General features: G+C 41.7%; 1 protein-coding gene across 1 annotated transcript; it reads left to right on the forward strand.

Moving 5' to 3' along the window:
* Positions 1 to 8655: 8655 nt before the first annotated feature.
* ivns1abpa (influenza virus NS1A binding protein a) lies at positions 8656 to 23407 on the forward strand. The gene is made up of 15 exons (XM_069679488.1): positions 8656 to 8839; positions 14085 to 14373; positions 14579 to 14712; positions 15318 to 15487; positions 15580 to 15655; positions 15752 to 15925; positions 17138 to 17263; positions 18864 to 18974; positions 19485 to 19626; positions 19715 to 19939; positions 20265 to 20386; positions 20657 to 20783; positions 20897 to 21028; positions 21266 to 21439; positions 22196 to 23407. The coding sequence occupies exons 3-15, from the start codon at positions 14602 to 14604 to the stop codon at positions 22456 to 22458; spliced, it is 1953 nt and encodes a 650-aa protein (XP_069535589.1). The 5' UTR covers positions 8656 to 8839; positions 14085 to 14373; positions 14579 to 14601; the 3' UTR covers positions 22459 to 23407.
* The last annotated feature ends 1095 nt before the right edge of the window (positions 23408 to 24502 follow it).

The raw sequence follows: 24502 nt of genomic DNA on the forward strand, positions 1-24502 counted from the left end.
CAGACAAACAGCGGGTGTGAAAGCACCCTAAGAAAGAAGAACTTACTTATCAGAGGCAACCTGTGCAGAAACAAAGATGAATATAACTTCATGCAATTTACCAGGCAAATATTTTAACTCAAAGCAACCACAGAGCATGTTCAAATGTCCTTACAGATATAAACTGGCCCCAACATTTCCACTCCCATATAACAAACCCTCAATGAAAGAGACAAGTGCACAGAGAAACCAGGTCAACTGTCCTAGAAAGGCTACTAATGCAAATATCCAGACCTACTTATTCTGCCACTTAATTCTGAAGCTCTCAACATTTAACTTGAATAGTGACTCTGTTTCCAATCATGTCTCCTGTTCATCAGAAAACGATCTAAACTGTTCCAGTTCGTTCTGGTGCCTTTGATTCAATCTGAGTAAAGTTCCTCAACCCAGACAGTTCAACTGATAAGGTGAATCTCAGGTAGATACGTATGTGCAGCCGCAGCACTTTGACACAATTCTTGTCTCTGTGATGAGTTTGTAAAAGGTACTGTGAATCTTCCACAATCAGCCTGAGCAAACATCGGCCGATACTGATAAAAGATGTGGCCTTTCTGGGACTGATAAAGCACTACGTCCACTGTGACACCATTGAGATGCTAATAAGTCCGGCTACAACTGGATACATGTGGCTAAGGGTCAAAGTGATGTAAGGCCTCATCTGTGGACGCACACTGGTTAAAAGTTAAACCGCTTTGAGAGGACTTCACTGATGTGTGTGAATGCATGTGCACACAACATGTTCCTCGAATAGTGTGTGCTTGCAATTGAAGTTTGACCTATGATGTTATTTAGGTCACATTTTATTTCCACCTGTTTTGGGGAATAACCTCCTCAGCAGGGCAAACAGAAAATTCCTATTGCAACATCAGCAGCTGCGCTTCAAGCGCCAGTTATTGACACCCTGGGGAAATGACTCACGGGAAAAAAAATGCTTTGAATGACAGAGAGTGTGAACAGAATAATGATGAAGCAGTGACAGTCCAAATCTCACAGTGAATGTTAAACACCAACAAAATGTTAAATTCATAATTGTAGTGCAAAAACCGACAGGCACATCTGTGTCTTGCTGCAGCTGGCATGCACATTTTTAAGGGAATTAAAATAATATTGGACATGAAAACATGTTCCTTGCAGCGCACAACACTAATGTGTATCATTGTACTATTCCTCAAAGGGGAAATGCTGCTAACTAGCTCATTAAGCAGAACACAGTGCGTTGAGCTGGCCGTTGGTACACAACTAATTAGACACTGCTGGCAGCTTTCCTCCGCACCCTGCTGTCTCTATGGGTGAAGCTGTGAGATATTAAACTTTCACGGAGAAGGACACAGGAGAATTAAAAAACAAAAGGGTGTAGAGCAGAGAGTTCAGTTCAGGGTATCAAAAGCAGCCTCACAGCTTTTAATATAAATCAAAAACAGGAAAATTAAGCGCTAAACCCTGATTAATTTAAGCGGTATCGTATTTTGTAACTCAGGGAGATGAAGGAACATTTGGACACATCTTTACTAAAGTGACGAGTGTTATCATTCACCCAGCAGATTTTAAAAGCAGCCTAAGTTAAGAGGGAAAAGATCAAGAGATGATGACGGCTTTAAAGTTGGATTAAAGCTGCTGTTTCCATTTTAAGCAGCAGAAGGAAGCTGTCATGTTTGCCTCTCACTCCATCCAGCTTCTTGTCCTGGAGTAAACACAAACCCCAGAGGAATCTGCGGTGCATGTGGGAATTCAGAAGCTTCTGTGCTGATGTGGATTCCACCATAAATAATTTATACCCACAGATTAATTTGTGGTTGTGAACGTCTTTTTTTTTCTAATGATTTATTGCCTTCACTCCTCCAGTATCGATTTGAGTCTCGATGTTATTCCTCGAGAAACTCAAAGTAACACTTGCTCCTGGCAATGTATAATATGTATGAGGTTTTATCATTCAGCTGAGATGATCCTGTTTTAACAGTCCAGAGGAAAAGACAACATCCATTTTGGCTGGTTATATAAAGAAGAAAAATGAGGACTGATGTTTCAAAAGAAAGGTGAATTTAAAGTGGTAATCTTAAAGATCTCAGGTTCGCTCTCTTTGTCGGCACCTATGGTGATAAACGGTAATTGTGGGAGCACACTTCCCAGATATCCAGACAGTGTTGCATGTGTGACGTTCACGGGTGTAACTCTTGATTTTCCTCCCTGACGGTCGCTTTCCTTTTAAGACGGTTTGCCTTCATCTGAGCGTCCAATTTGTTTCTTTTTCTTTGGATTTTCACTTATTTCTGAAGTTGTATCTGTAGTCATCGATCTTTTCTTTGTTTGTTCAGCCATAGTAGATTACTGTTTACTCACAACCCTTGCAGAGACTGGAAAAGCAGCCGCTTAGCTCCGCCTACCCTCTCTGGCAGACCAACAACTGCTGGCTGATGGAAAACGTCACTAACTGGGCGCCGCTTGTGATTTTATTCCAAGAAAGTCGCACCAGACAGCCAGTCTGTAATACTGCAAATGCAAAGGCTTTCATCAGTGGGCCATAGGCTCAATCACCATTGTGTTACCTCATTCGGCGATAGAGACTTAACAGACATTTATTTAAATGAAAATCTTCCAGATTATCACTTTAACAAACTCTCGTCTCTTCAGGCCTCAGTCTTATTAACAAAGGAAAGAAAGATAAAAAGAGAGAGATCGAGTCATTTGAATTATCTGGGACAAAACACACTGTCACAAGCATGCAAGTCTACTGATTATGAGATATCATGTGTTGTCTTAATTATTTACATACCATCCAAACATACACACACTCACACAGTCAAATCTTTGCGTCAATTTCTACAAAACAGACGCATGACTCAATCATTAGATGCTGATAAGATCTTCTTTAAAGTAATTGATCTGTGAATCTATTGTCCTTGTATGTTGTGTTTAAATAGCAGCACTGTTTCCTGGGAAGTTTAACGATCTACTGACATTTCCAAAAAAACGCGAAACCTCTTGGAATGAGAAAAAAAACAGGTAAGACATCTCAAAAGTTACTTATTTGTTCTTTGCCTCCACATTTGCACTCTTTTCTTGCTTTGAACACCTTTATGCAGGACATGATGCAAGTGGTGTTCAAAGATCATGACCTCTGAATGTGTTTGTAGAACAAGAGACTAAAATACCATAGTCACATGTGAGTGTCTTAAGTGGTGTTATGTATGTACTCCAAAAGCCATTGTAAGCAAAAATAACTCAGTTCCAATTCAGTGCAACTTTCATGCATGCACCGCTTTAATTCCTCTCTTTTAATGCAAAGAAAAATGACTTCTGCGTATTGGGTTGAGTAGATGTACAACAGTTGGGATCTTGCTGTCTACAGAAAGAAATAGCAAAGTAAAGCTAATGTTGTATTTTAATCACAATACGCAGACTGTTGTTAATTAGAGCACTGAAAGTACTTTTACAGGAAGCCAGTGTGCCCTCGGGGAGATAAATTCAACACTAGGTCAAGATAGCATCTCAGTCAGTGTGCCACCAACCAAGTCTTTTATTCTGACAAAATCTAGCTTGAACTGACCCACTTTCTGAGGAACAGACCGCATGAGGGTGGAGGTTTGAAAAGAGGGAGCCTGAGAGGGATTTTGTGCAGACTCTTGTGACACCCTTGTGACCCTTCCTCCTGTGGAGACCAGTGGAGAGACTGGCACAGCTCTGTGGGAAAGACCAGAGAGGGTGTTTGACCAGAGTGAGCCATTGTGGGTGTGCATAGTCACAATTATCTGTTAGAGCAGAGGGTGTTAGCTCTAACATATCTAACTGTAACTCATTGCCCACAGCAACACTTATTTATGAAGAAGTCTATTTCTGTCAAGAACTGTTGTCATATTAAAATGACTAAACGTAAGATGGAACAAAATGTATGAATGTTGCTGTAATGCTTGTAAAAGAGGTGCTTTTTTAAGAATGTGTCTAACCACATCACACTATCAGAGTTCAGTCACATGCTGACATGGCTGCACTGGAATGGTAGCAACTCTAAATGCATGGTTGATTAAACTGTTGACTTTGCATTGTTAACTTAATAATATAGTATTTTAGCACAATATCATGTCTTTATTGGGGATACAATATTCGAAAAAGTGCACCTGAATTTAAACCTCACTTGGTTGCAAGGAAGAAATTAGCTACAGTCAGACAACAGCTAATATTAGCATTCAGCCACTTTCTAGATAACATTACTATTAGCTAAGAAGTGGCTAAAAGCTACATTTCAGTTCAACTACAATATACAACAAGAAATGCATTAATCCTAGCTAATGTAATGTTATCTAGAAAGTGGCTGAATGTTTAACATACTATTAGCTAGAAAATGGCTAAAAAGTATTATTACCGTTTGGTAGTGTTACACAATCTGGTAGGAAAGGCGCAGATTCCTAGCTAATGGCAATATTAGCTTATTGACAGTAATGTTCGTAAGGGATTGGTTGAGTGCTAACGTTGCACATTTAATGTTGGTAGCTAATAAGTAACAAAAGCTCACTTTTGTAAACTCATTAGGCTAGCTAAGGCAGAACAACTGGCATTAGCATTCAACCAATTCTTAGCTTTTATTAGGTCTACCTTTAGCTAGTTAACATCATTAGCTAGGATTTTATGCCTGTCCCATTCTTATGTGTAACTCTATCAAACTGTAATCTGAGCTCGGAAGTGGTCGAATGCTAGCATTAGCTGTTGTCCAACTGTAGCTAACGGCTTAGCATTTGTTTACCTTGAAATATGGCCGGATGTCCTTTGAGATTTTCAGTATCCTTTATTATTCAGTTGCTAAATAATTGAGAAGCGCTGAAATGATGACAATTGTCAGGTACCCCACATTTATACAATTTAATACAAGTGGCCTAATATAGCCCCTTTTTAGCTTCCCGTACTGAGCGTAGCGTCAGAGGAAAATGATGTGAGGTGAATTGACGGAATGTCATGAGGGACACAAATAACAAATTTGCTTTCTATGCTGACATTCTCCTTAAGAGACAGGATGAGAAAAGGCAGCTGTATCATATCTGTGTTAACATTACAGGCTTCATTCTTAGGAAATAATCTTCATTCTCTGACATCTGGTGACGTAGTGTGATGACGTAATGCTAAGTAGAGCACAACTTGGATGCCGCTAAACTTTAAAGACCTGATATTTCCTTCACCTTTGAGCCTGCTTTAAAAACCCACTGCCACTGTTTCATCATTGTCATTCGTCTGCCGTGAGAAGGTTAACTCTATGAGTTTCACAGTTTATCAGTACCTTATCAGAGGACTATGTAACTCACATGGCCCTGTACTCATTTCCAGTGCCCCAGGGTAAGGGGTAGAGAGGTGGGGAAATGTCAATAGATTAAAAATAATCCTTCCACTACATTGAATTTATGCAGAAATAACCTTATTGTGTCACATTTTACTTCCTAAGAAATCAGTAATTAGCTGACAAATCCATCCCTAGCATTAAAGACTATCCTTTAAAAGAAAATACGCAATATTTTTAAGACTGCAGTTTCTCCCTTTCAAGACCTAAGCCTCCTGCTCGCCTTGACTCGTCCACACAGCCACGTGTTTCTCAATGCTAGGCCCAGATATCTAAAATATTCATAGTGTCCTTGTCAGAACACATTTTTGCTGCCTCACTGAACAAATCTCTGTAGAGTAAAAGAATGAAGGGGGCGCCAGAGCTTACAAGATGACTCAGCAAAATGAAGGCTGCTTGCTGTGTGTAAGGCTTAGACAAAAGCAACACTCACACTCAAATGAGTATTTGTAATTCCTCTAAATGACTTCACTTCTGATTTTACCGTGACTTACAGTATGGATGACAAAGCAGAGCTGTATTGGCTATAGTGGAATTGAAATGCTGACCACGAGGCACTAATGCGTGATCCTCATGTACTGCTGCAGAGGAGAAGGGAGTGTCCTACAGTATGTAAATGTTGTTTTATTTGTATCAGAGTATACTTTCTAATACCAAATGCTTTTTTTTAGGGCATGTCATGGCTCTGGAAAGTAGAAAAAGATACTGATGTTTTTGCGAGTTTCTTCTTAGGACAGTGAGTGAGCTGTTTTTGGAGGCTTTGTCAGCAAAGTTGCAGGAGTTGTATGTCTGTTCTTTTAGGACGGATGCTGAATCTTAATGTACTTGGGACAGGAGTATAAGCTGCATGCCTCATCGTTTTTGCCTCACTACTTGTGCAGTAATTAAGAGTGCCATTTAGAAACAGTAAATTGGTGCTTATAGAAATATGTCCCAAGCTTCTCCTCTGTTAATAGCCTCTCTATGTTAAGAGATGCTGAGATGATGCTAATAACATTGAGTTGAGTTTGAAAGTATGTCAGAGGTAGCCATTCATGTTTTTTTTTGCTTATGTGGTGGGTGTGGTATTGCTTTGAGGGTTTCATTGTATTATTTAATATGCATCTTTTTCTGAAACAAACACAACTATTGTGTCCACTTTCTTTTCCAACCTGCCTGTAAAGTAATCCTACTAAAGGTAAATGGCAATATCACTCTGGAAATCAATTTGTATTTGTTAATTTATTCAGTTTCTTTTCCACATTTTGGTACGGATCCAATTTCTTACCTCCTGAGGAAACTATTAAGTCAGGCTGGATATGTTGGCTGCTCTCCATCAGCTTTAATCACCACTTCCTTGTCTGAGGCTGTGCTAACTGCTTGCCAGAGATTTTCATTCACTTTACAGACAGTAAAGATGATACTAAGGGAGGCTTTGCAGAGGCAAAAATATAGTAAAAGACACCTTATGATGAAGGTAGGTGATTTGAGGGTTGCATTTTGCATTACTTTTCTACCAGATACATGTTTTTAAATTCAAATTTTCATATTGCATGGAAGTTGCAGAGTGATCTTTCAGTTATTGCGTGCAATCATCATAACTCAATTTGTTTTGTTGAGCACGTCCTTGGTGAAATGACCTTAGAGCTGTTGGTTTCCTGGCTCGGCTGTATGGCAGCCCTCCCTCTACAGTCCAGGCACACGTGTACACAGCTGGGAAAAAAAAGACAAAGAGGTGAAATACGATGCAGGTGACCATCCTTGGAAAGCAGCCATACATTTTCTTGCTCATGAGCCAGCAATAACTTCTTTCACCTTGTCAGGAATGTCACCCCCACATAAATGGAGGCCTAACATACCGTGGTAATAATAATACCAGCACAAGAGCTGTTATGAAGAGATTACTTTGTGTTGATAAACCTAATCTGTGTTGACTGGACACCAGGCTTTGCTCGTTATCACCGTGGTTTCCAACACAATGGTCAGAGTGATTCTAAGGCTGGGGCTACATGCTCATGTGCAGCTGTCATCAAGTCACATTTGGTGCCAGGCCTCCACAAGCAACTTCACATGCAGACAAATACATGGCTGCCACATTGCTATTGAAGTGATTCTCATCCTCTAATCTAATTACTGAGTACTGAGATAGCTTTTAGCTTAATGCAGAGAAGGCAGGTGAATGGGTTCTTCCTCCACTAGGTGACGTCTGTGCAGTAGTAGAGAAGGATTATACCTGGATGTTCCTACTTAATGGACATCAAACGACTTATGGAATGGTGCTCGTCTATGTGCTGTCATGACTCACAGACACATGCAGAGGAGAATATGACAAATGGCAAGTGAATCTGGCACAGTGACAGAGTTAATTGAAAGGCTGATGCATTCAAAAGACAGAAGACAGGATATGTAAAAGAGAGAATTTTATACAGACAAGACAGGCAAAAGAAAAAGGAGCAAAGCTGGCCCCAGGTTAAACCCAGAAAGTGGGTTTGGATCCAACACAGCAATTATCTCCCCTTAGTGTCGGTTTGCAAACCGCTGAATCCTACAAGGCAAACAGGGTCGCTGTTTTGTCACTCCTCTGCTCTCTAACCTCACTCTTAAGGACAAGCTGGATAATCGTTATACAGTTCATATCGTCTAGAAATCCATGAAATCAACTGAAGTCGAGTACAGAGAGTCTGCACCCCTTGAGTGATATCCATGCGGCAAACAATTAATATAAGGACATTTCATTAGGTTTATATTATCACAAAAACTAGTATTATGTGGCTGAAGTCATTATTCAATTAGTAGACAGTCATAATTACTAATAAAATCATCACATACAAAACTAATTGTAAGTTCATACAAGTTGATGCATTGTTAAAACTACCATAAGGATGTATCAGCTCTATCTTTACCAACAATAGCATTAAAATGCTGATTATATATACTGTATTATAGATACATTGAAATCAATGAATGCAGGACATTTAATAAGTACTTAACACGGTTGTACATAGCTCCCGTAAGGAATTCATCAAATCATTTATTCAAGTAGCCTGCTTCTGAGCCTTGTTCTTCCACAACTGACTGTGTCTATTATTGTATTGTAATAGTATCTCATCACTAGAAGGCTGGCGTAATATAATTCCTGGAAAAGAGCCTAACCTGCCCTTTGGGTGATTTGCTTTGTATTGCTTTCTGGATTTCATCACTTTCAGAGTAGGAGTGGGCGTTGTACGTCCGCCCCTCCGCTGGTTACGTCACAGGCGGCGTGGCGGTGGCACAGGTTTTGTCGGGAGCGCGCGCCTTTCCGTCACACCGGCCATACTGTCAGATCTAGTCCAGACTAGACGCAGAGTGGACGTGCTTCTCCTACAGAGAGGGAACTGACGCCTACTACGACCCCGACAAGCCGTGCCTGAAGCCGCGTTGCGCCTTTCTTCTTTCCCGAACCAACCAAACTCTGAATTCGCATTAAATATGTCTAATATCGTTTGTTGTCAAACGCCTCAGGTAAGATTTTTTTCATTCTTTATCACATTAACAGAGGAAATCATGCGTCTTTGTCAACTAACGTGGCTTGTAAAATGTGGAGGAACAGTTAAGTCTGACATTGTTAGGCTGATTTCTCTGTCCCTAGTTTGCTAAGTTAGTGCTTGATATGTGTTTTTCGTCTGGAGTGAATAGTAGCGGTTGTCTTTGTTCAGACTGAGTGTAACGGATGGAATAAATCTTTAACGTTACTGGCGCGGACTAAGTCATGCCAACCGCCGCCTTCCGCTCGGCTCGAGATGATTAACGACGCGCTTATTTAGCTTCACGATACATTGACAGCTGTCGGAATAGTACCAGTTGATTTCCTACTGGACACGGGAAGGTACCGAATGTATCTGCAGTGGTTCCGTTAAGAAAAATAAGCCGGCGTGGATGTCTCATGGCTCCCCATCCTAGCTAAGCAGCAGCAGGTTGTCTAGGCTAACATGCTAACAGCTTCCGCGCGTGCCTCTCCATCTCATTTCAAATTGTAGGTTGGCACAGTTAAAATGCCTACCCAGCTCGAGCTGAAGTATTTCTTTTGTCTGCTGCTTTTGTAATCCGTGTAAAATCGAGTTAATCAGATTTTTGGTGGGATCTCGTTCCTGACCTAGTTTTAGGTGGCGGGTATAGCTATATGACTTCTGGCACATCGCCAGACATCATGGCCCTGGTGCGTTAGCCACTCAACCGGAGGAGGAGGCAGGGAGGTAGATTAATGGCATTGCTTTGCAGCGAATAGGCAAACACTAGAAACTGGGTGGCCAATTGTAAGGCTTGCCTATTGGGGGATGGCATGATCTGTAACGTAGTGTGGGTACATCCTGTCCTTTATTCACCCTCCTTACAGTGCCATATTGTGTCAGATTTTCTGGGCTGTGTCTTGGCACAATATTGATGCCACATTGTTGCTTCGAGGTTGAGCACTATTGGCTCTAGTGTACTGTATCGATTGTCTAGTAAAAGGAAATTGTCTCGCCGTTTCAGATTTCCTAAAGAGCTTTAAAGTGTCTCCTGGCTGCCTTAATACCATGGTAGTGTGTGACCTACTGTGCGTTTAAGCTGGTTTGGGAGCTCACAGCCACTTGGAAAACCCTCAAAAAAGATACTGTACATTCACGATCTTACTGAATTGGAAATATTATTAAGCAGTGTCTTAAACACAACACTTGATTAACATAACACGCTTCCTCAGAGGGTGGCCATGTTCAGACATATCCCCTTTTTACTTCCTTAAGTTGTGTCGAAATGAGTTGCTCAAGCATAGGAATATTTCGACCTACTAATTATTTATGTCCTGTATAGTCTGTTGAGGTACATTTGGATTTCAATTCTGGCTTTTGATCATTGATCACTTTTCATCAATGTGAGTTGCTGCTTTTTACACTCTACCAATGAAAAGCCTACTACATCTTTAATTATTTTTCTTGTTACACCCTTCTTAAATTCCCTTATTCATGAGGTGATAAATTTAAGCGGTAAATTTCCACACAGTAAAATGAGGGTAAATACCCAGCAATGCCTCCCTTCACCACTGGAGGGGTGTCTAACAAGCATTGATTGTTCACTGTCAGACCTGCAATTGTGCCTGACTAATCAGATGGGGAAAACGGAGAGAGAAAATACATTCAGAGCTACTGCTCTGTGACAAAGTTGTGAACAATCTAGCTCTTTCTCTTTTGTATCTCTGTTCTCTCTCTCCCTTTGTTCTCTGGTTTTCAAACGTATGCCCATTTATCTACACATACAGCCCTCCAAGTCTGCCTGGCTTGTTTGACTACATATAAATTCCTATAAGCAAAGTCACTGACTTAACCTATTAACTATTATCTCCCCACTCCATTTACCAAAAGGGGAACCAATTTCCTAGAACAGTAGTTCTGAAACTTTTTACTATATTGTTCCCCATTTGAAAGATTTAACAGTATTTTGTGGGCTTTCTTTTCCTTGGTTTTTCCTCCGCTTTCTCCTAGTTAACAGCTTTGTTGTTGCTACATTTCAACAATAATCCATTGTCTTGATTAACATATGTGATTTGAAATTGAAAATGGCTTATTAAACATAACTAATTCAACAAACAAACATACCGGAATGTGATTATGTTTGTTAGCACAGTTGTGTATTTACATCGGTCAAAATTGCTTTGAAAATTAAAATTTGAAAGCATATCTAAAATGTGATTTATCAAACTGACATTTACATTTTATATTAAACCTACAAGAGTTCACTTATTTAAAGAACTATGCATTAAGGATAATTTTCAAATTAACATAAATCATCTCAAGTATCCCCCTTGCAGTTGTCCAAAACCCCCTAAGGGTACAAGTACCCTCATTTAAGATACACAACATACTTTCATACTAAGTTTTTTTGTGTGCAAGCATCATTCCTGAATTGTCAGCTGCTAGATGTGAGAGTAATACTGGTGTAAAATGGTCTTATCAGTTAAGGTTAAGCTGAGGGTGTAGCCTGCCTTGCAGAAAGTTGGGTTAAATGCAATGTGGAGAAATGAGAGGGAGAGAGAGAGAGGGAGGCAACAGGCGAACATGTGGGACCCGACCATGTGTAGGAGTTGAGCTTTTGAGCCTTCACAAGGAGCCTTCTGCCAGATATTGCATAACAACTTAAAACTGGGTCAGTGTTTCCTCCGTCCACACACAGACAGGGTGAATTATAGCTTTCCATGCCAACTCTGCTATAAAGGCTGCTCAGTGCAATACAAAAAGACTATATTCTAGCATGTGCCATCGTGCTTGCACATTTACCCATAAAAAAACCCGCTGGCACATTTCCCAGCAGCTTTAGCTCGGTAGTTTAACACATCCGCCTTTCACACATCTTTGCCGACAAAATCCAGCTGCTAGTGAACACCGTGAAACGGTGAAAGGCACTTTTTTCACGGTAAAGCAATTTAATTTTTCATAGTTACTTTATTTCTCCTCCCCCTTCAGACTGACGTAGCTTACATCCTTTCCTTGTACATTTTGTCCTTTTTATTTTCCTTTTGCATTGTGCAGTGCGCGGGTGGTCAAACGCAAAAGGGAAAAAAATGGTTCAGTGAGAGGCTCTGCATAATTCCTCCCTTTTATTCTTTCTGATACTTGACTGGTAAATAAATTCACACTGTGTGTGTGTGTGTGCAGTTTTGAGTTTAGTAGGTCACTGGGTTTTTTGAGGATTTTGTTGTTTTGTGCATGTAACTGCCATAAAATTCTAATTTGTTTACTCGGGAACGTAAGTTTGGCACCTTAACAGCGATGCTGTGATTTTTGTTCAGCCAGCTGCTTGACGCCTTTTACACACATGTTGCTGTTGTTATTATTACATATGTTATTTACTTTAAAGGCATAGCCCAGGTATGAATTCTACAAGTTATTGTGTAATAGTGCGCTGATGTTTCATAAAAATTTTCAGCTGATGACAAATGTAAGAGAGAAATATTATTTAATCCAAAAGGGCCTTTCACACATTGCCCTTTTGTAAGAATGTTTTTATACTTTTCCTCCACACCATCTGACTGTGGAGAAGACCGTTGTTATATCAGCAGCACACAAAGGGCATACTGTTTGTCTGCTCCAATGCTAGTCTGGCTGTTTTTTACATCGTCTGTATCGTGCTTAAAGATAACTCTAGCCTGAGGTATACCAATGAATTTATTAGAGTGAAACAAGATCTGAAATTGTTCTAGATAAAGCTCATACGAGGCTGCAAATTATTTTAAAATTGAGTCTTTGTTTTTTTCTAATCTTAGCTGTTTCTCTTGAGGCAGAGATTGTGAAATGCCTCCTTGAGTCACATGTTTCTTGGAGGAGCAGAGGTCTGTTTTATCTGTTGGAGGACTCCTATCACTGACTAGTTCTTATATAAGTTCTGTGCGCTACCTAAGGGATTTTATTTGAAAATTCTTGCCCAATGATTCACAGGCTGCTACTGAAATGTGCCACTGACAACAGCAACAGTGACAAGTAAATTATATGTGCAGCTGCTGAGTAAATCACAGCTTTTAAAAAAAAAAGTTACAAACGCATGTGATTTGGATTCAGACTCGCTCAAAGCAACGCTGCCCAGGAAAGCCTTGTCACATGAAGTGTGGATACAGTTTCAGACTATGGGGCAGCTGCTGTGGTCAGTCTTGTCCCCTCTCCCCATATGGGATGGTGATAAAACTGTTAGAATTGCAGTGTTAAGTATCTACCAAGCTTCAGTCTGAAGTGGTGAATTGGTTGTGCATTGGAATTACATCAGTTATGTTAAATTTAAATCTTTGTGGATATCTCTTTGGTATAAGCGAGATCACAGTTTTAGCGGGGATTCAGTTTGGGCTCCCTGAGGCTTAGCAGCAGGTGAAATCTAAACTTTAATAGCAGAACAAAATGTCTTCAGCTGGAGAAATGGGATGATCTCAGTTGGAAGGGACATGCACATGTGAGTGGGTGGGTGCATGGGTTGGGCTTGTAAGCCATACAGGCTTCCTATGATGGCCAATTGTGTGGCCATGAGGTTGCATTTAAAAAAAACAGAAACAAATGTATCTCACAACTTGACTGGCTGTGAAAGAAACTGTCACAAGTTGCTCCCTCCTGCATTTTCCTTATACGTCAGGGCTTCAATTAAAGCGTTCCTATAGGGAGGAGCTAGCCAGAGGGGCTTGTCACATAAGATAGAGTTGGAGTGGCCTTGCTTCAGAGAGAGAGAGGAGACAGCGCTGAAGGCAAGAGATGGATTAAATGGTCATGTTTGGCCTGGTTGGACGTAGCAGCAGGTGTGGAGATTTAAAGCACTAAATGGATGTAGTTGTAAAGGAGCAGTGGCATGGGTTTAGCTACCAACGGTGTGCCTTGTGGTTTACAGCATTTTGTGACTAAATGTGGATTTTTTTCCTGAATTCATGTAATTGGATGAAGTGACCGATGTATCCTGAATCAGGTAGTCTTTTGTTTAATTTTGCGTGCAGATGAGGAATTTGGAAACTGCGAGTTATAAGGCTTGGAAAATATCTTGTTAAAAGGACTCTGAAATATTAGAGGAGGAGGAGGGAGGGCTGTGTTCTCAACTGCCAGCCTGTGCTTGAGGCTACCTTGATTTACCACGTGGACTGACTCGTGTGAGCATTACATGGGTGTCAAGAACAGACGCCATCAATGTCAAAATTTGCCATGTGCCTTTTCTACACTTTAAAAAACAAAACTGATGACCTTTTTTCTCTTTTTTCATTTTCTTCTAGGTTATAATGTATGACCAACACAGAATAAGTACAACTCTATAGCCAACGGGATCCCGAGGACTTGATTACAGTCGCTTCAAGCCTGATAGTTTGTCCGTGCGGCTGCTCCCCCTCTCCCTCCTGCTCACGCCTGTTTAGTCAACTGGCATTTCTTCTAACAACTTCCCATCCCTGTCCTTGGGTGAAGAAGACTCGGATTGCTCTGTGATCTCAGTCTGCTTGCCTACCTTTGGTTCCTGTTCTACTCTCAGAAGTGGTCTTTCCCTGGATTTACACTATTCTCCATTAGGTAAGTCCATGACTAATGCATAGGGCGGATTATCATACACAATGCACATTGCAGGCACCTAATCCTAATCCGCTCTCTTGTCATCAATTAATAAAGCCAGCTATTACGGTGTTGCACAGCTGAAAGCTTTTTGCAGAATACAAGCATGCTGGTTATAATAGCTTGGGGGGGAAAATGTTTTAATTTTTGTACTTTTCCTCTGCAGAAATACCTTCAAAATTCAACAAGATGATTCCAAATGGTTATTTGATCTTTGAGGATGAAAGTTTCCTGGATTCCACCGTGGCCAAAATGAATGCCCTGAGAAAGAGTGGTCAGTTCTGCGATGTTAGACTGCAGGTACGCTCAATGCAAATCCACACACACACATGGCCATGGCACTTTTTCAGAGAAGATACTGAATCATTCTGTGAAGCACAAGAGCTCTCTAAGAGATGCACCTGTAAAAAAAACAAAAAACAGAAACAATTTGTTGAGATTACAGAGCAGTTTGAGATGCACAACACATCAGTGCAACAGGTGTTTTTGTACAGTATGTTCAGTTTAAAGATTACACAGTGACGTGGGTCTGAGTAATGAATGGTATTTCTCCTTTTAACTCACGTGAGTCATTCCACACTTGATTTGAGTATTTACTTGTAGTGTAGTATTTCCTTTTATGTTTCCGGTCCTCTTATCTCTCAAGTGAGAGAACCTGTTCTCACCATCTGTGAAATGCAGAAAATCAGGAGCTGAGGTTGAGACCAGGGAATGAAATGGCTTTTACATTTTAACTGTTGATTAGGCTGCTTTTTTATAATGAACATTCTCTCAGTTCATATATGAGGATTATGTTTCCTGTAATGTCAAAACACAAAATTCACAATGTATTGCAGCAGCAGTTTTCCATTTAACAAACACATACCCACGCTGATTGTTTGTCTTCTTCTGCCTCTTCGTTTCAGGTGTGTGGTCATGAGCTGATGGCTCACCGTGCTGTTCTGGCTTGCTGCAGTCCCTACCTGTTTGAGATCTTTAATAGCGACAATGAGCCTCATGGTGTCTCGCACGTCACTTTCGAGGACTTGGACCCAGAGGCTGTGGAGATCCTACTCAACTATGCCTACACTGCCCAGTTAGTAGCACCTTTGACCTTTTGCATCTGACCTCATCACAGCAAAATTGTTAACTTTTCAAATTGATTAACAACCTCTGTTTGTAACACAGGCTAAAGGCAGACAAGGAACTGGTCAAGGAAGTTTACTCTGCAGCCAAAAGGTTCAAGATGGAGCGGGTCAAACAGGTAGATTTCTTCTCTTTTTAGCCGCACTCAACTCAATGATTTTTACAGCTTACAAAGAGAGTTTACTGACTTAAACATATCCATCTCACTTCTCAGATTTGTGGCGACTACCTGCTGTCTAAAATGGATTCCCAGAACGCCATCTCTTTCCGTAACTTTGCCAGCTCTATGGGAGACGCTAGAGTTTTGGCCAAGGTGGACATCTTCATTCAGGATCACCTACTGGAAGTGTCTGAACAGGAGGACTTCCTCAAACTTCCCCGCCTTAAGGTAATACCTCAAAATGCATGAATGCCATAATGTTTGTTAGGGTTCTGTGAAAGTACCAGCAAGTTAAAGTTGGCAGAATTCTCTGATCATGAACCATGCAACATGTTGGAGGTCTTTGCCAGAAGCGACCCCCCTTGACTCCTGCATTAAAACTAGCCAGCACTGGAGGTCTTGGGTTGAAAAAACAGACAGGATTACACTTTGTATTTTTACCTTGCTGTCTTTGACATGAGATTAACAATACTTAGAGTATGAAGGTGTGCCTCTTATAGATTTCCCTTCTGTTAAGTCCTGCTGAGGATGTATTTAGGGCAGGGGACTTAAAACATATGCAAAAGTAAGTCCTCGTGTGGGCGGGTTACAGTGTCTAGGTTCAGCATGAGGACTGCCGGTACTGGATACTTTACGAGGAAACGCTGTGGCTGATGTTGCGCATGTCAGACAAATAAAATGAAGCTGTTTTGGGTTTATACAAACACGTGCCGTTTGGTCCCGTGCTCTACCTTAATTAAGGATTTTACATTAAGGCATAGTGCTGAAATGATTATCTGAGTAACTATTGATTCAAGGATTTTTGTTAGACAAACAAAAAAAAGCAATTACTTTAGATCCAGAGGAGTTTGTCAGCCACACTTGGCATTAAATGTGCATACTGTTTGAGACACACATTGTGTAATTAGAAAATTATCTATAGGTGAATCATTTGGACTGATATAGTCCCAGTAAGGACTGAAAAAAATAATGGGTAATATTTAACTTCTGACCCACATACTTGACCGTATTGATCATTATGATATGTATTTATGACGAGCAGATATTTGGCTCATTAGCTGATTGCTGTTGTCCTATATTATCAACAAAGCTTGTTTAAGAATGAGCTTGAGATGGTCATGTGTTAAGTGAGGTTATGTTTAAGGTACATTTCAGGCCGTGTTTAGTCTAAGCCTGTTTGCTGTTCAATGGGTGCTGTGGATGGTCCCCATGCAGTTTAATACAATCCTGAAGTTTATGATGTCCCTTTGCAATATCAAAATATTATGAAGGTAATGAATCATATGTTCTTTATTGTCAAGTTAATAAATAATCAGCTGATAGGATAGGAATGTTCCAATGAACAACAAAGGACAGGGTATTCATGTCTTCAGATAAGCAGTTACTTTAATCCCGCTGTGTAACACTGACTCCTGTTTCCTCCCCTTTGTTTGTTTACAGTTAGAAGTAATGCTAGAAGACAACCTGACTCTGCCCAGCAACGGCAAGCTCTACTCCAAGGTGCTCAACTGGGTGCAGCGTAGCCTTTGGGAGAATGGAGACCAACTGGAACGACTCATGGAGGAGGTCAGTACCTGGGCGTGAAGTCTCCACTCAAACTGATATTCATTCCCACCCTGCCCCTTCCCCCTTCTTCTGACTCCTGTTCTTGACGTTAAGAAGTCATTAAGGGGGCTGAAGTAGAAATGGCATGTCACTGTCATGCTGCTATGTCAGGATTGTTGTTTTTTTCCCTCTGATTTGTTGAGGTTTTTGCAGTAAGAAACTCTGTACCCCTGAACCATACTTCAAATTAGAGGTGAGCCGAAAAGAGCTGCTGTTCGCTCTTGTTTTTTTGTTTTCCACTGTTCTCCTTTGGGTATGTGGTTGGTTTACATACTCCCCCATTTGAGTATTACAGTGCTCCTCTCCTCTGAAACACAAATCACAGGTTCTCAAAGGTCCTCAAAAGGTCTGACCCTTAAATCTACTGTCTCACTGCCACTTTACTATCTGAACAGGTGCGTGTTTGTCGCTCCAGCACTAACAGGCACTCCTCCCCGTTGATTTATCTCTCCTGTAGGTTTATTAGCAGCAGCAGGAGACCAGACTGAGGAGCCAGGACTGAGCCACCAGGGTAATGAGTCAGAGAAAAGAGAGGGAGGAGAGGAGCACTACTGCCTCTCAGCAGCCTCTCTTTGCAGCCAAGCAACACTGTGCTCCCATCTGTCCATGCATGCATATACAGATGCATCCCATTTCTGCATTTGCCAACAGCCAATAATCAAAAACCTTTCATTCTCATATAGGCCTACTTATCCATGCAAGTCGACTGCACAACATCAGTTTCTCATTGGCAATTCAATCAATCTCATTGAAAAGAAAACTGCATTGCACATAAGCAGATTTGCACAGTACAAATGTATTTTTCCGGTTTATTTATATTCCAGGTGAAATTCTATATTTTTTGCAACTTCTTTACATTTTTACAAAATTGCAGCAATCTTTTTCTTTTTTCACTTTCTCTAAAATCTGCCCTTCAGATGGCCAACTGAGTGTCTTCAACAAATTCTCATTTTGACCTTTGTCTGTCCTCAAAAGAACATTTGTGGTTTTGCTTTCATATCTTGTTGGATTTAATCTTTTATCGGGGTTATGGATTAGCTTGATAGCTCTCAGAACGGCACTACTGCTGTAAAGTCATCTGGATTTGACGGCCTATTGTGGCTGCCATCACAATGACCAACTCCTTCAGCTAGAGGACCTGGTTTCCAAGCAGCAGGGATGGAAATAGGGCCACATGCAGCCCCTCCTCCTCCTCCTCCTTCTCCTCTTCACAGAAGATCTTTCCAGATGCAGCCTCACATTCTTCACAAGCTCCTTTGTTTTTTTTAGATGCAAATTAAGGAGATTCTCCGTCTGATTCCTTGTTGGGCTCAAAAACTTAACCCGCTCTATGCAGTGGCAGCAGCGTGTGTGTCTGTTTTTTTAAAGGAAGCTTTCCGTTCAAGCGACTCAAGATCCAAGCTTTCGTCCCCTCCCCCTCTTCCTCTTCACAGCACTGCCCCCCCTCCCTCCCTCCCTCCTCCTCCTCCTCCCTCACTCCTTTCCCCCCCTCATACTGGGGATCTCAGTGTGTTGCCATGGAGACAGCAACATGGGTATGTTGTTCCTGTTTGTCTTACAGGTGCAAACGCTGTACTACTCACCTGACCATAAGCTGGTGGATGGAGGGCTGGTGATTGAGGGGCACAGTGAGGTGTTTGGTGGCGAGGAGGACCACCTTCAGTTTGTGCAGGTACTCAACAGCTTGTGCCTGGCCTCTTTGTGAGAAGCCTCTTCCATGTTTTGCTTGGCAGTGTCTAGTTTTACTATACAGCTTGTGCCTGGCCATGCATAAAACACTACACAGCCTGTGCCTGGTTCCAAGTAGATATTCATTTAAAAGTAAAATGTAACCACAGTGTAAAGACTAAAGGTAGTAGATTAGCTTCAAATGAGCTATGCTGTCTGTCTGGCTGTGCTGTTGAGCATATATTAATGCCATATTAAGGTTTTTTTAACCTAATCTCAACCAGCTGACCAGCTGTGTTTTTTGAGTTGTGACTGAACTGTGTGCAGTTAGATCTGATTGTAGTGTGGTCCGAGACTGTAGTTTGCAGTGCTGTGTTTTCGGCTTGAGATGGCGTGAGATTTCAATACACATTCGGACAAGTTTACTTAGACAAAAGTGTAGTTGAGCTGGTGTTGGCCACTGGTGGGCCCGTGGTGCAAGCTTGGCTTCTGTAGCTGCACTGTGCTCTTGCAGAAGAAACCCGTACGAGAGAGTGCCCAGAGACAGATGAGCTGCAGCTCCTCAGGAAGCCTGTCGCCCTCCAACCAAGCAGCAAACGCCCCCAAACAGACGGCCAGGAGAGAGTGGAAGTACATCGCCTCTGAGAAGACCACAAGTAAGTGCATTTTCTGGTTACTGCAAGACAAATTACTTTGTTGAAATATTTTTTTTCTTGCTGTAACAATCTCCAATCTCACCCATAGACAACACCTACCTGTGTCTGGCCGTGCTGGACGGCATGTTGTGTGTGATCTTCTTGCACGGTCGCAGCAGCCCTCAGACCTCTCCCTCTGCCACCCCCTGCCTAATGAAGAGCCTCAGCTTCGAGGCGCAGCCCGAGGAGCTGGAGGAGCAGCCGCTGTCACCCATGCATTATGCTCGCTCCGGCCTGGGCACGGCAGCCCTGAACGGAAGACTCATCGCAGCAGGTTAGCATTGAGCAGGGTTAGATTATAATACATGTGAAAGATATGTAGAAGTGTAGCTAAATGAGGCTGGGATGTATAGGAAGATACATGCTACACTTATGGCTTCGAATTCAGAGACAAACTTACCTTGAGGCGTTTTGTTGTGCAGTAGTCTTCGTGGCTCTTGCACCGCTCTACTGAAGCAGACCTCAGATAAATGATGCATCTGAGCATCAGTGTCTGAAATATTTATTGTTAGTATAGCGGTTATGTAAAAAAGAAACTGTAAGAAAAGCAGGACCGTAGAGCTCTTCTGTGACCTTGTTGCATCGTGATGTTCATGCAGGGGGATACAACAGAGAAGAGTGTCTGAGGACTGTGGAGTGTTACAACCCCAAAGAGGACCGCTGGACCTTCATCGCTCCCATGCGGACTCCGAGGGCTCGTTTCCAGATGGCTGTGCTCATGGTACACTTTACGATCCATCTTTATCTCACATTTATTGACTCAAACTGACACTCCGTCTGCATGTGCGCCTACTCAGTGTTTAAACAACTGTCTTGTGCAAATACTTAGAGGTATCCATTACACCTCACTACCCTGTCTAAATATTTGAGTATTATATTCTATTGGCTTAACATCAGTAGGTGCTTGTAGTTTCAAGTATTCAAGACAACAAATATTAAATGACTACTGCAGTCTCAGGTTGATGCATCATCATCTTATGCCTCCTCTCAGGGTCAGCTGTACGTGATCGGAGGCTCAAACGGACATTCTGACGAGCTGAGCTGCGGGGAGAGGTATGATCCACATGCTGATGAATGGGCTCAAGTGCCAGAGCTGAGGACCAACCGCTGCAATGCAGGTCAGCCCCTCCTGCAAGGATCCATTAACTGATGATTGGTTTTATTGATTCCATTTCCTGTTGGCTAGGCTAATTAGCCTTTTTAGCTCATTCCTTTCCTTTCTGTTTTATAGGTGTCTGCTCATTAAACAACAAGCTCTATGTTGTGGGCGGGTCGGACCCCTGCGGGCAGAAGGGCCTGAAGAACTGTGATGCTTTTGACCCTGTGACTAAAACCTGGTCCAACTGTGCCTCCCTTAACATCAGTACGTCTCATCGCAGTCACACATTTAGGAAATTCAATTTGATACATATAACATGATTTAATTACAAGCATCAAGCTGAATAATAGTTTAAGAAAGCTTTAACTATTCCCTCCAGTAAATTTGATAATTTGAACAGAGAACATTAACAGTGTATCAAAGAACATCTCACAGTCTTGTGACGTTCTCAGTCTGAGGGGAAAATAGAAAGTTGTATTCATTATGATAATTTGATTTCAGGGAGGCACCAGGCAGCGGTGTGTGAGTTAGAAGGCTTCATGTACGTTATTGGAGGCGCGGAGTCGTGGAACTGCCTGAACACTGTGGAGCGCTACAACCCCGAGAACAACACCTGGACCCTGATCGCCCCCATGAATGTGGCTCGCAGGGGGGCCGCCGTTGCTGTCCACGAAGGTGAGAATGTCTGAACCGGAGAGAAGCGGCTTCTTCAATTTGCATGAACATCGTGTTGTGTGTTCTTAAAGGGGACATATTTTGGCTACGCAATAATTGTTCTATTATTCTAACGCGTTTTTGAATTACGCTGGTAAAGTTTGTTTCTTTTTAAAAATTGTATACATATTTTAATTGAATTAGTTTCCAGAGCCTTTCCTTCCTCCTGAAACGAACAAGCCGTTTTGCCATTCAAAGGTTAGACCTTGGCTACGATTGGCTGACAGTATTTGGAGTGACCACTTGGCCGCCACACTGCACTGTCACTCCAAAGTTGTAGAAAACATGGCTGCTCCATGATCGGTTATTCGCCCTTATATGTACGAGGTAGAATCACCAGGAGGTATCGAATGTTAAGTTGAAATCTTGACTACATGCTAGAGCAAGAAGGCAGCCTGAGGTGAATGACGATTGGTCGATTTCAGCAAAAGCAGGTTCTACGTAGAAACCTGCAGCTGTTCTGAACGGCCCATTTCAGAGGCAAGCTTTTTAAAATGTTGTTCTGGAAAAACGCAGAATTATGCAGTTTTCACTTTTTCACTGTGAACAATAAAGACCCAAAAATATCAAACCCATGCAAAATGAGAATATCCATTAAAAGATATGTCCCCTTTAACAACCTGCTGAAACTAAGTCCAAATTTGGATGACTCACATTTTTTTGCACAACTTAGTGATTTGTCACATTCTAATGATACTAATGTCTCACTCTGTCCAGGCAAACTGTTTGTCGTTGGCGGTTTCGACGGCTCCCACGCGCTCCGCTGCGTGGAGATGTACGACCCCACCCGCAACGAATGGAGGATGCTGGGTAGCATGACATCTTCACGCAGCAACGCAGGCGTGGCCTTGCTGGGGGAAACCATCTACGCTGTGGGCGGCTTCGACGGCAACGAGTTCCTCAACACGATGGAGGTTTACAACCCAGAGACGGACGAGTGGAACGACTGCACCCACAACCTGTCTCCCCTCTCCGACTAAAGAGGGGGGAGACGGGGAGGAGGGAGAGAAAGGGTTGGGGAGTTTCACAGTGCTTCACCTTTTTCCAAACTAACAGGCTTAGTGACGTAATCGTGTTTCGTGATGTTCTGTGTGTATGAGCGGATATGTGTGGGTGGGAAGGGGTGGGGGTTGTTGGGATGAGGGGTCTTCAGTGAAGACTGGCTTATATTTGGCGCGTGGGGATGAATAGGGTTGTTGCCCAAAGCAACATGACGCCTTTGCATATTGCATACAATGTTTTTTCGTGCTGTATATATTTTGTTTCTTCCTCATTTTTTGTCATATGCCAACATTTAATACATTTAGTGCTTTTCTTTTTCTCTTTAGAGTTGAAGGTTTGTCACTTTTGTTGAGGGTTTTCAGTTGAGCTAGCCATCAGAGGTCACTTTGGAAGGTGGCAGCATGAAGTGGTGACAGTTGACTTTTGAAAGCGAAGTTTTATTTAAGAGTATTTCTGTTGTGGAAATGTAATTTTGCTCACATATTTAAAGGTCAGTGGTTTGAAGCCTTACTCAGAGTGCGAGTTGATAAACACCCGTCATGGCTTTTTGTGTCATTTTAAACAAGCTGGAATTGCTTTTTGAATCTTAAACAATGGCCTTTTTTATATTTTTTATACACTGCTGATTTACCGAAATAAAATAAAGTAGTAGCAGACAGCTTCAGTCAATGAATCTAACCAGTGCCAGTTTTAGTTACTTTTATTGTGCACACACCACACACGCACAACCATGCTTCTGCTAACCAAACTTTTGTTATTGTGATTTAACTAATTGATGTATGTAGAGATGCAGTTTACTGAAGATCCTTTTTTTTTCTTTTGTGTTTTAAAGTGTCAGGCATTGGCAGATTCTTCTGGAAGGAATGTTAGAGCGAGAAAATGATCACATTTGTAACATTTCTTAATTAATAAATCATTTAAATCTAATTTACGTCTTCTGGCTACTTTTTGAACGTCTTCACGTGATGTTGGGCAAAAACTTGGCTTTACTGATTTATGCTGTTATTATAAGGATTTGTACTTTTTCCCAGGACTGAGGGGCTTTTAATTTACCTTTTTAACAAAGGTTATTTGAGATGTAAAATATTTAAGATGTCTTGCTAATTATATTTTAGGCTTTAGCATTTAAAAGTCAAAGATCAGCAGCTGAACCAGGTGCGGCAAGCCTTAAATAAAATTCCCAACAGCTGATATTCTGACCCTAAATGTGGACTTTACTACCACCTTAGTAATCACTGTCTGGGTCGCTGCTGTCTAAGCTTTCATAGCCACCGTCTTCCTCAGGGACTACCACACTAAGCCAGTTTTTTTTCCTGCTCCTCTTAAGTGTCTTTTAGGGGAGATTATACTAAACTGGCTCACAGACCTCAGCAGGAAGAGACGATGACAGTCACTCTTAAGAGTGTTATAAAATAGGACCAGCTGGGCGGGCTGCATCTGCATCAATCACAGACCTCCAGTCAGACTTTTGTTAAATCCTCAACCTACTCTCATTCACAAGTTAGCCTCAGATAATCTCGGCTGACACACCTGACAGTGAGGGCTAAAAAAAAAAGACAGCATATGGACCACGTGCTACAGGAAGCAGGGGCTTAGTGCTAAGACACTCATGAGTCTGTCTCCTTTTAGCTTTTATGCCTCGCAATGTCTGTATGCTAGGTAAGCCAGTAAGCCTCCTAGCTAACAAAGTTCACATGTTTTGCTGGCTTCCTCTTTCTACAATCGTCAGAGGGCAGGGACTGAACCGAAAGCAAGTACATAATCGGTTTCCTTTGTGAAAATTAAGGGAAAATTCCATCACGTCCAGGAAAAAGCTGGTCCACATTAGCCAGGTGCTTGATCTGAAAGGGCCCCTTTGAGTCAGGGTGAGCTTTTCAGTAACAAAGTTCTGTTGTCCTCTGGCACAGACTCTCCTGGCATGAAAAATAGTTCAAATTTAGAAATTTATTGCATTGAAAATTCAAAAAGGCGGGTTTCTCTGTAACGGCTAATAACAGAAATGTTCAATAAGAGCTCTGACTA

The sequence above is a fragment of the Semicossyphus pulcher genome, unplaced genomic scaffold, assembly GCF_022749685.1.
Source record: "Semicossyphus pulcher isolate SPU_LCO1_2020_fin unplaced genomic scaffold, fSemPul1.0.p SCAF_4, whole genome shotgun sequence".
In the NCBI taxonomy this organism is placed as follows: Eukaryota; Metazoa; Chordata; class Actinopteri; order Labriformes; family Labridae; genus Semicossyphus; species Semicossyphus pulcher.

Excerpts from the sequence above, each read along its gene's own strand:
- ivns1abpa (XM_069679488.1), top strand. The coding sequence starts at position 14,602 with ATGATTCCAAATGGTTATTTGATCTTTGAGGATGAAAGTTTCCTGGAT. Across the intron at positions 14,713-15,317 it reads TCTGCGATGTTAGACTGCAG|GTGTGTGGTCATGAGCTGAT; the intron begins GTACGCTCAATG and ends TCTTCGTTTCAG. Across the intron at positions 15,488-15,579 it reads AACTATGCCTACACTGCCCA|GCTAAAGGCAGACAAGGAAC; the intron begins GTTAGTAGCACC and ends TTTGTAACACAG.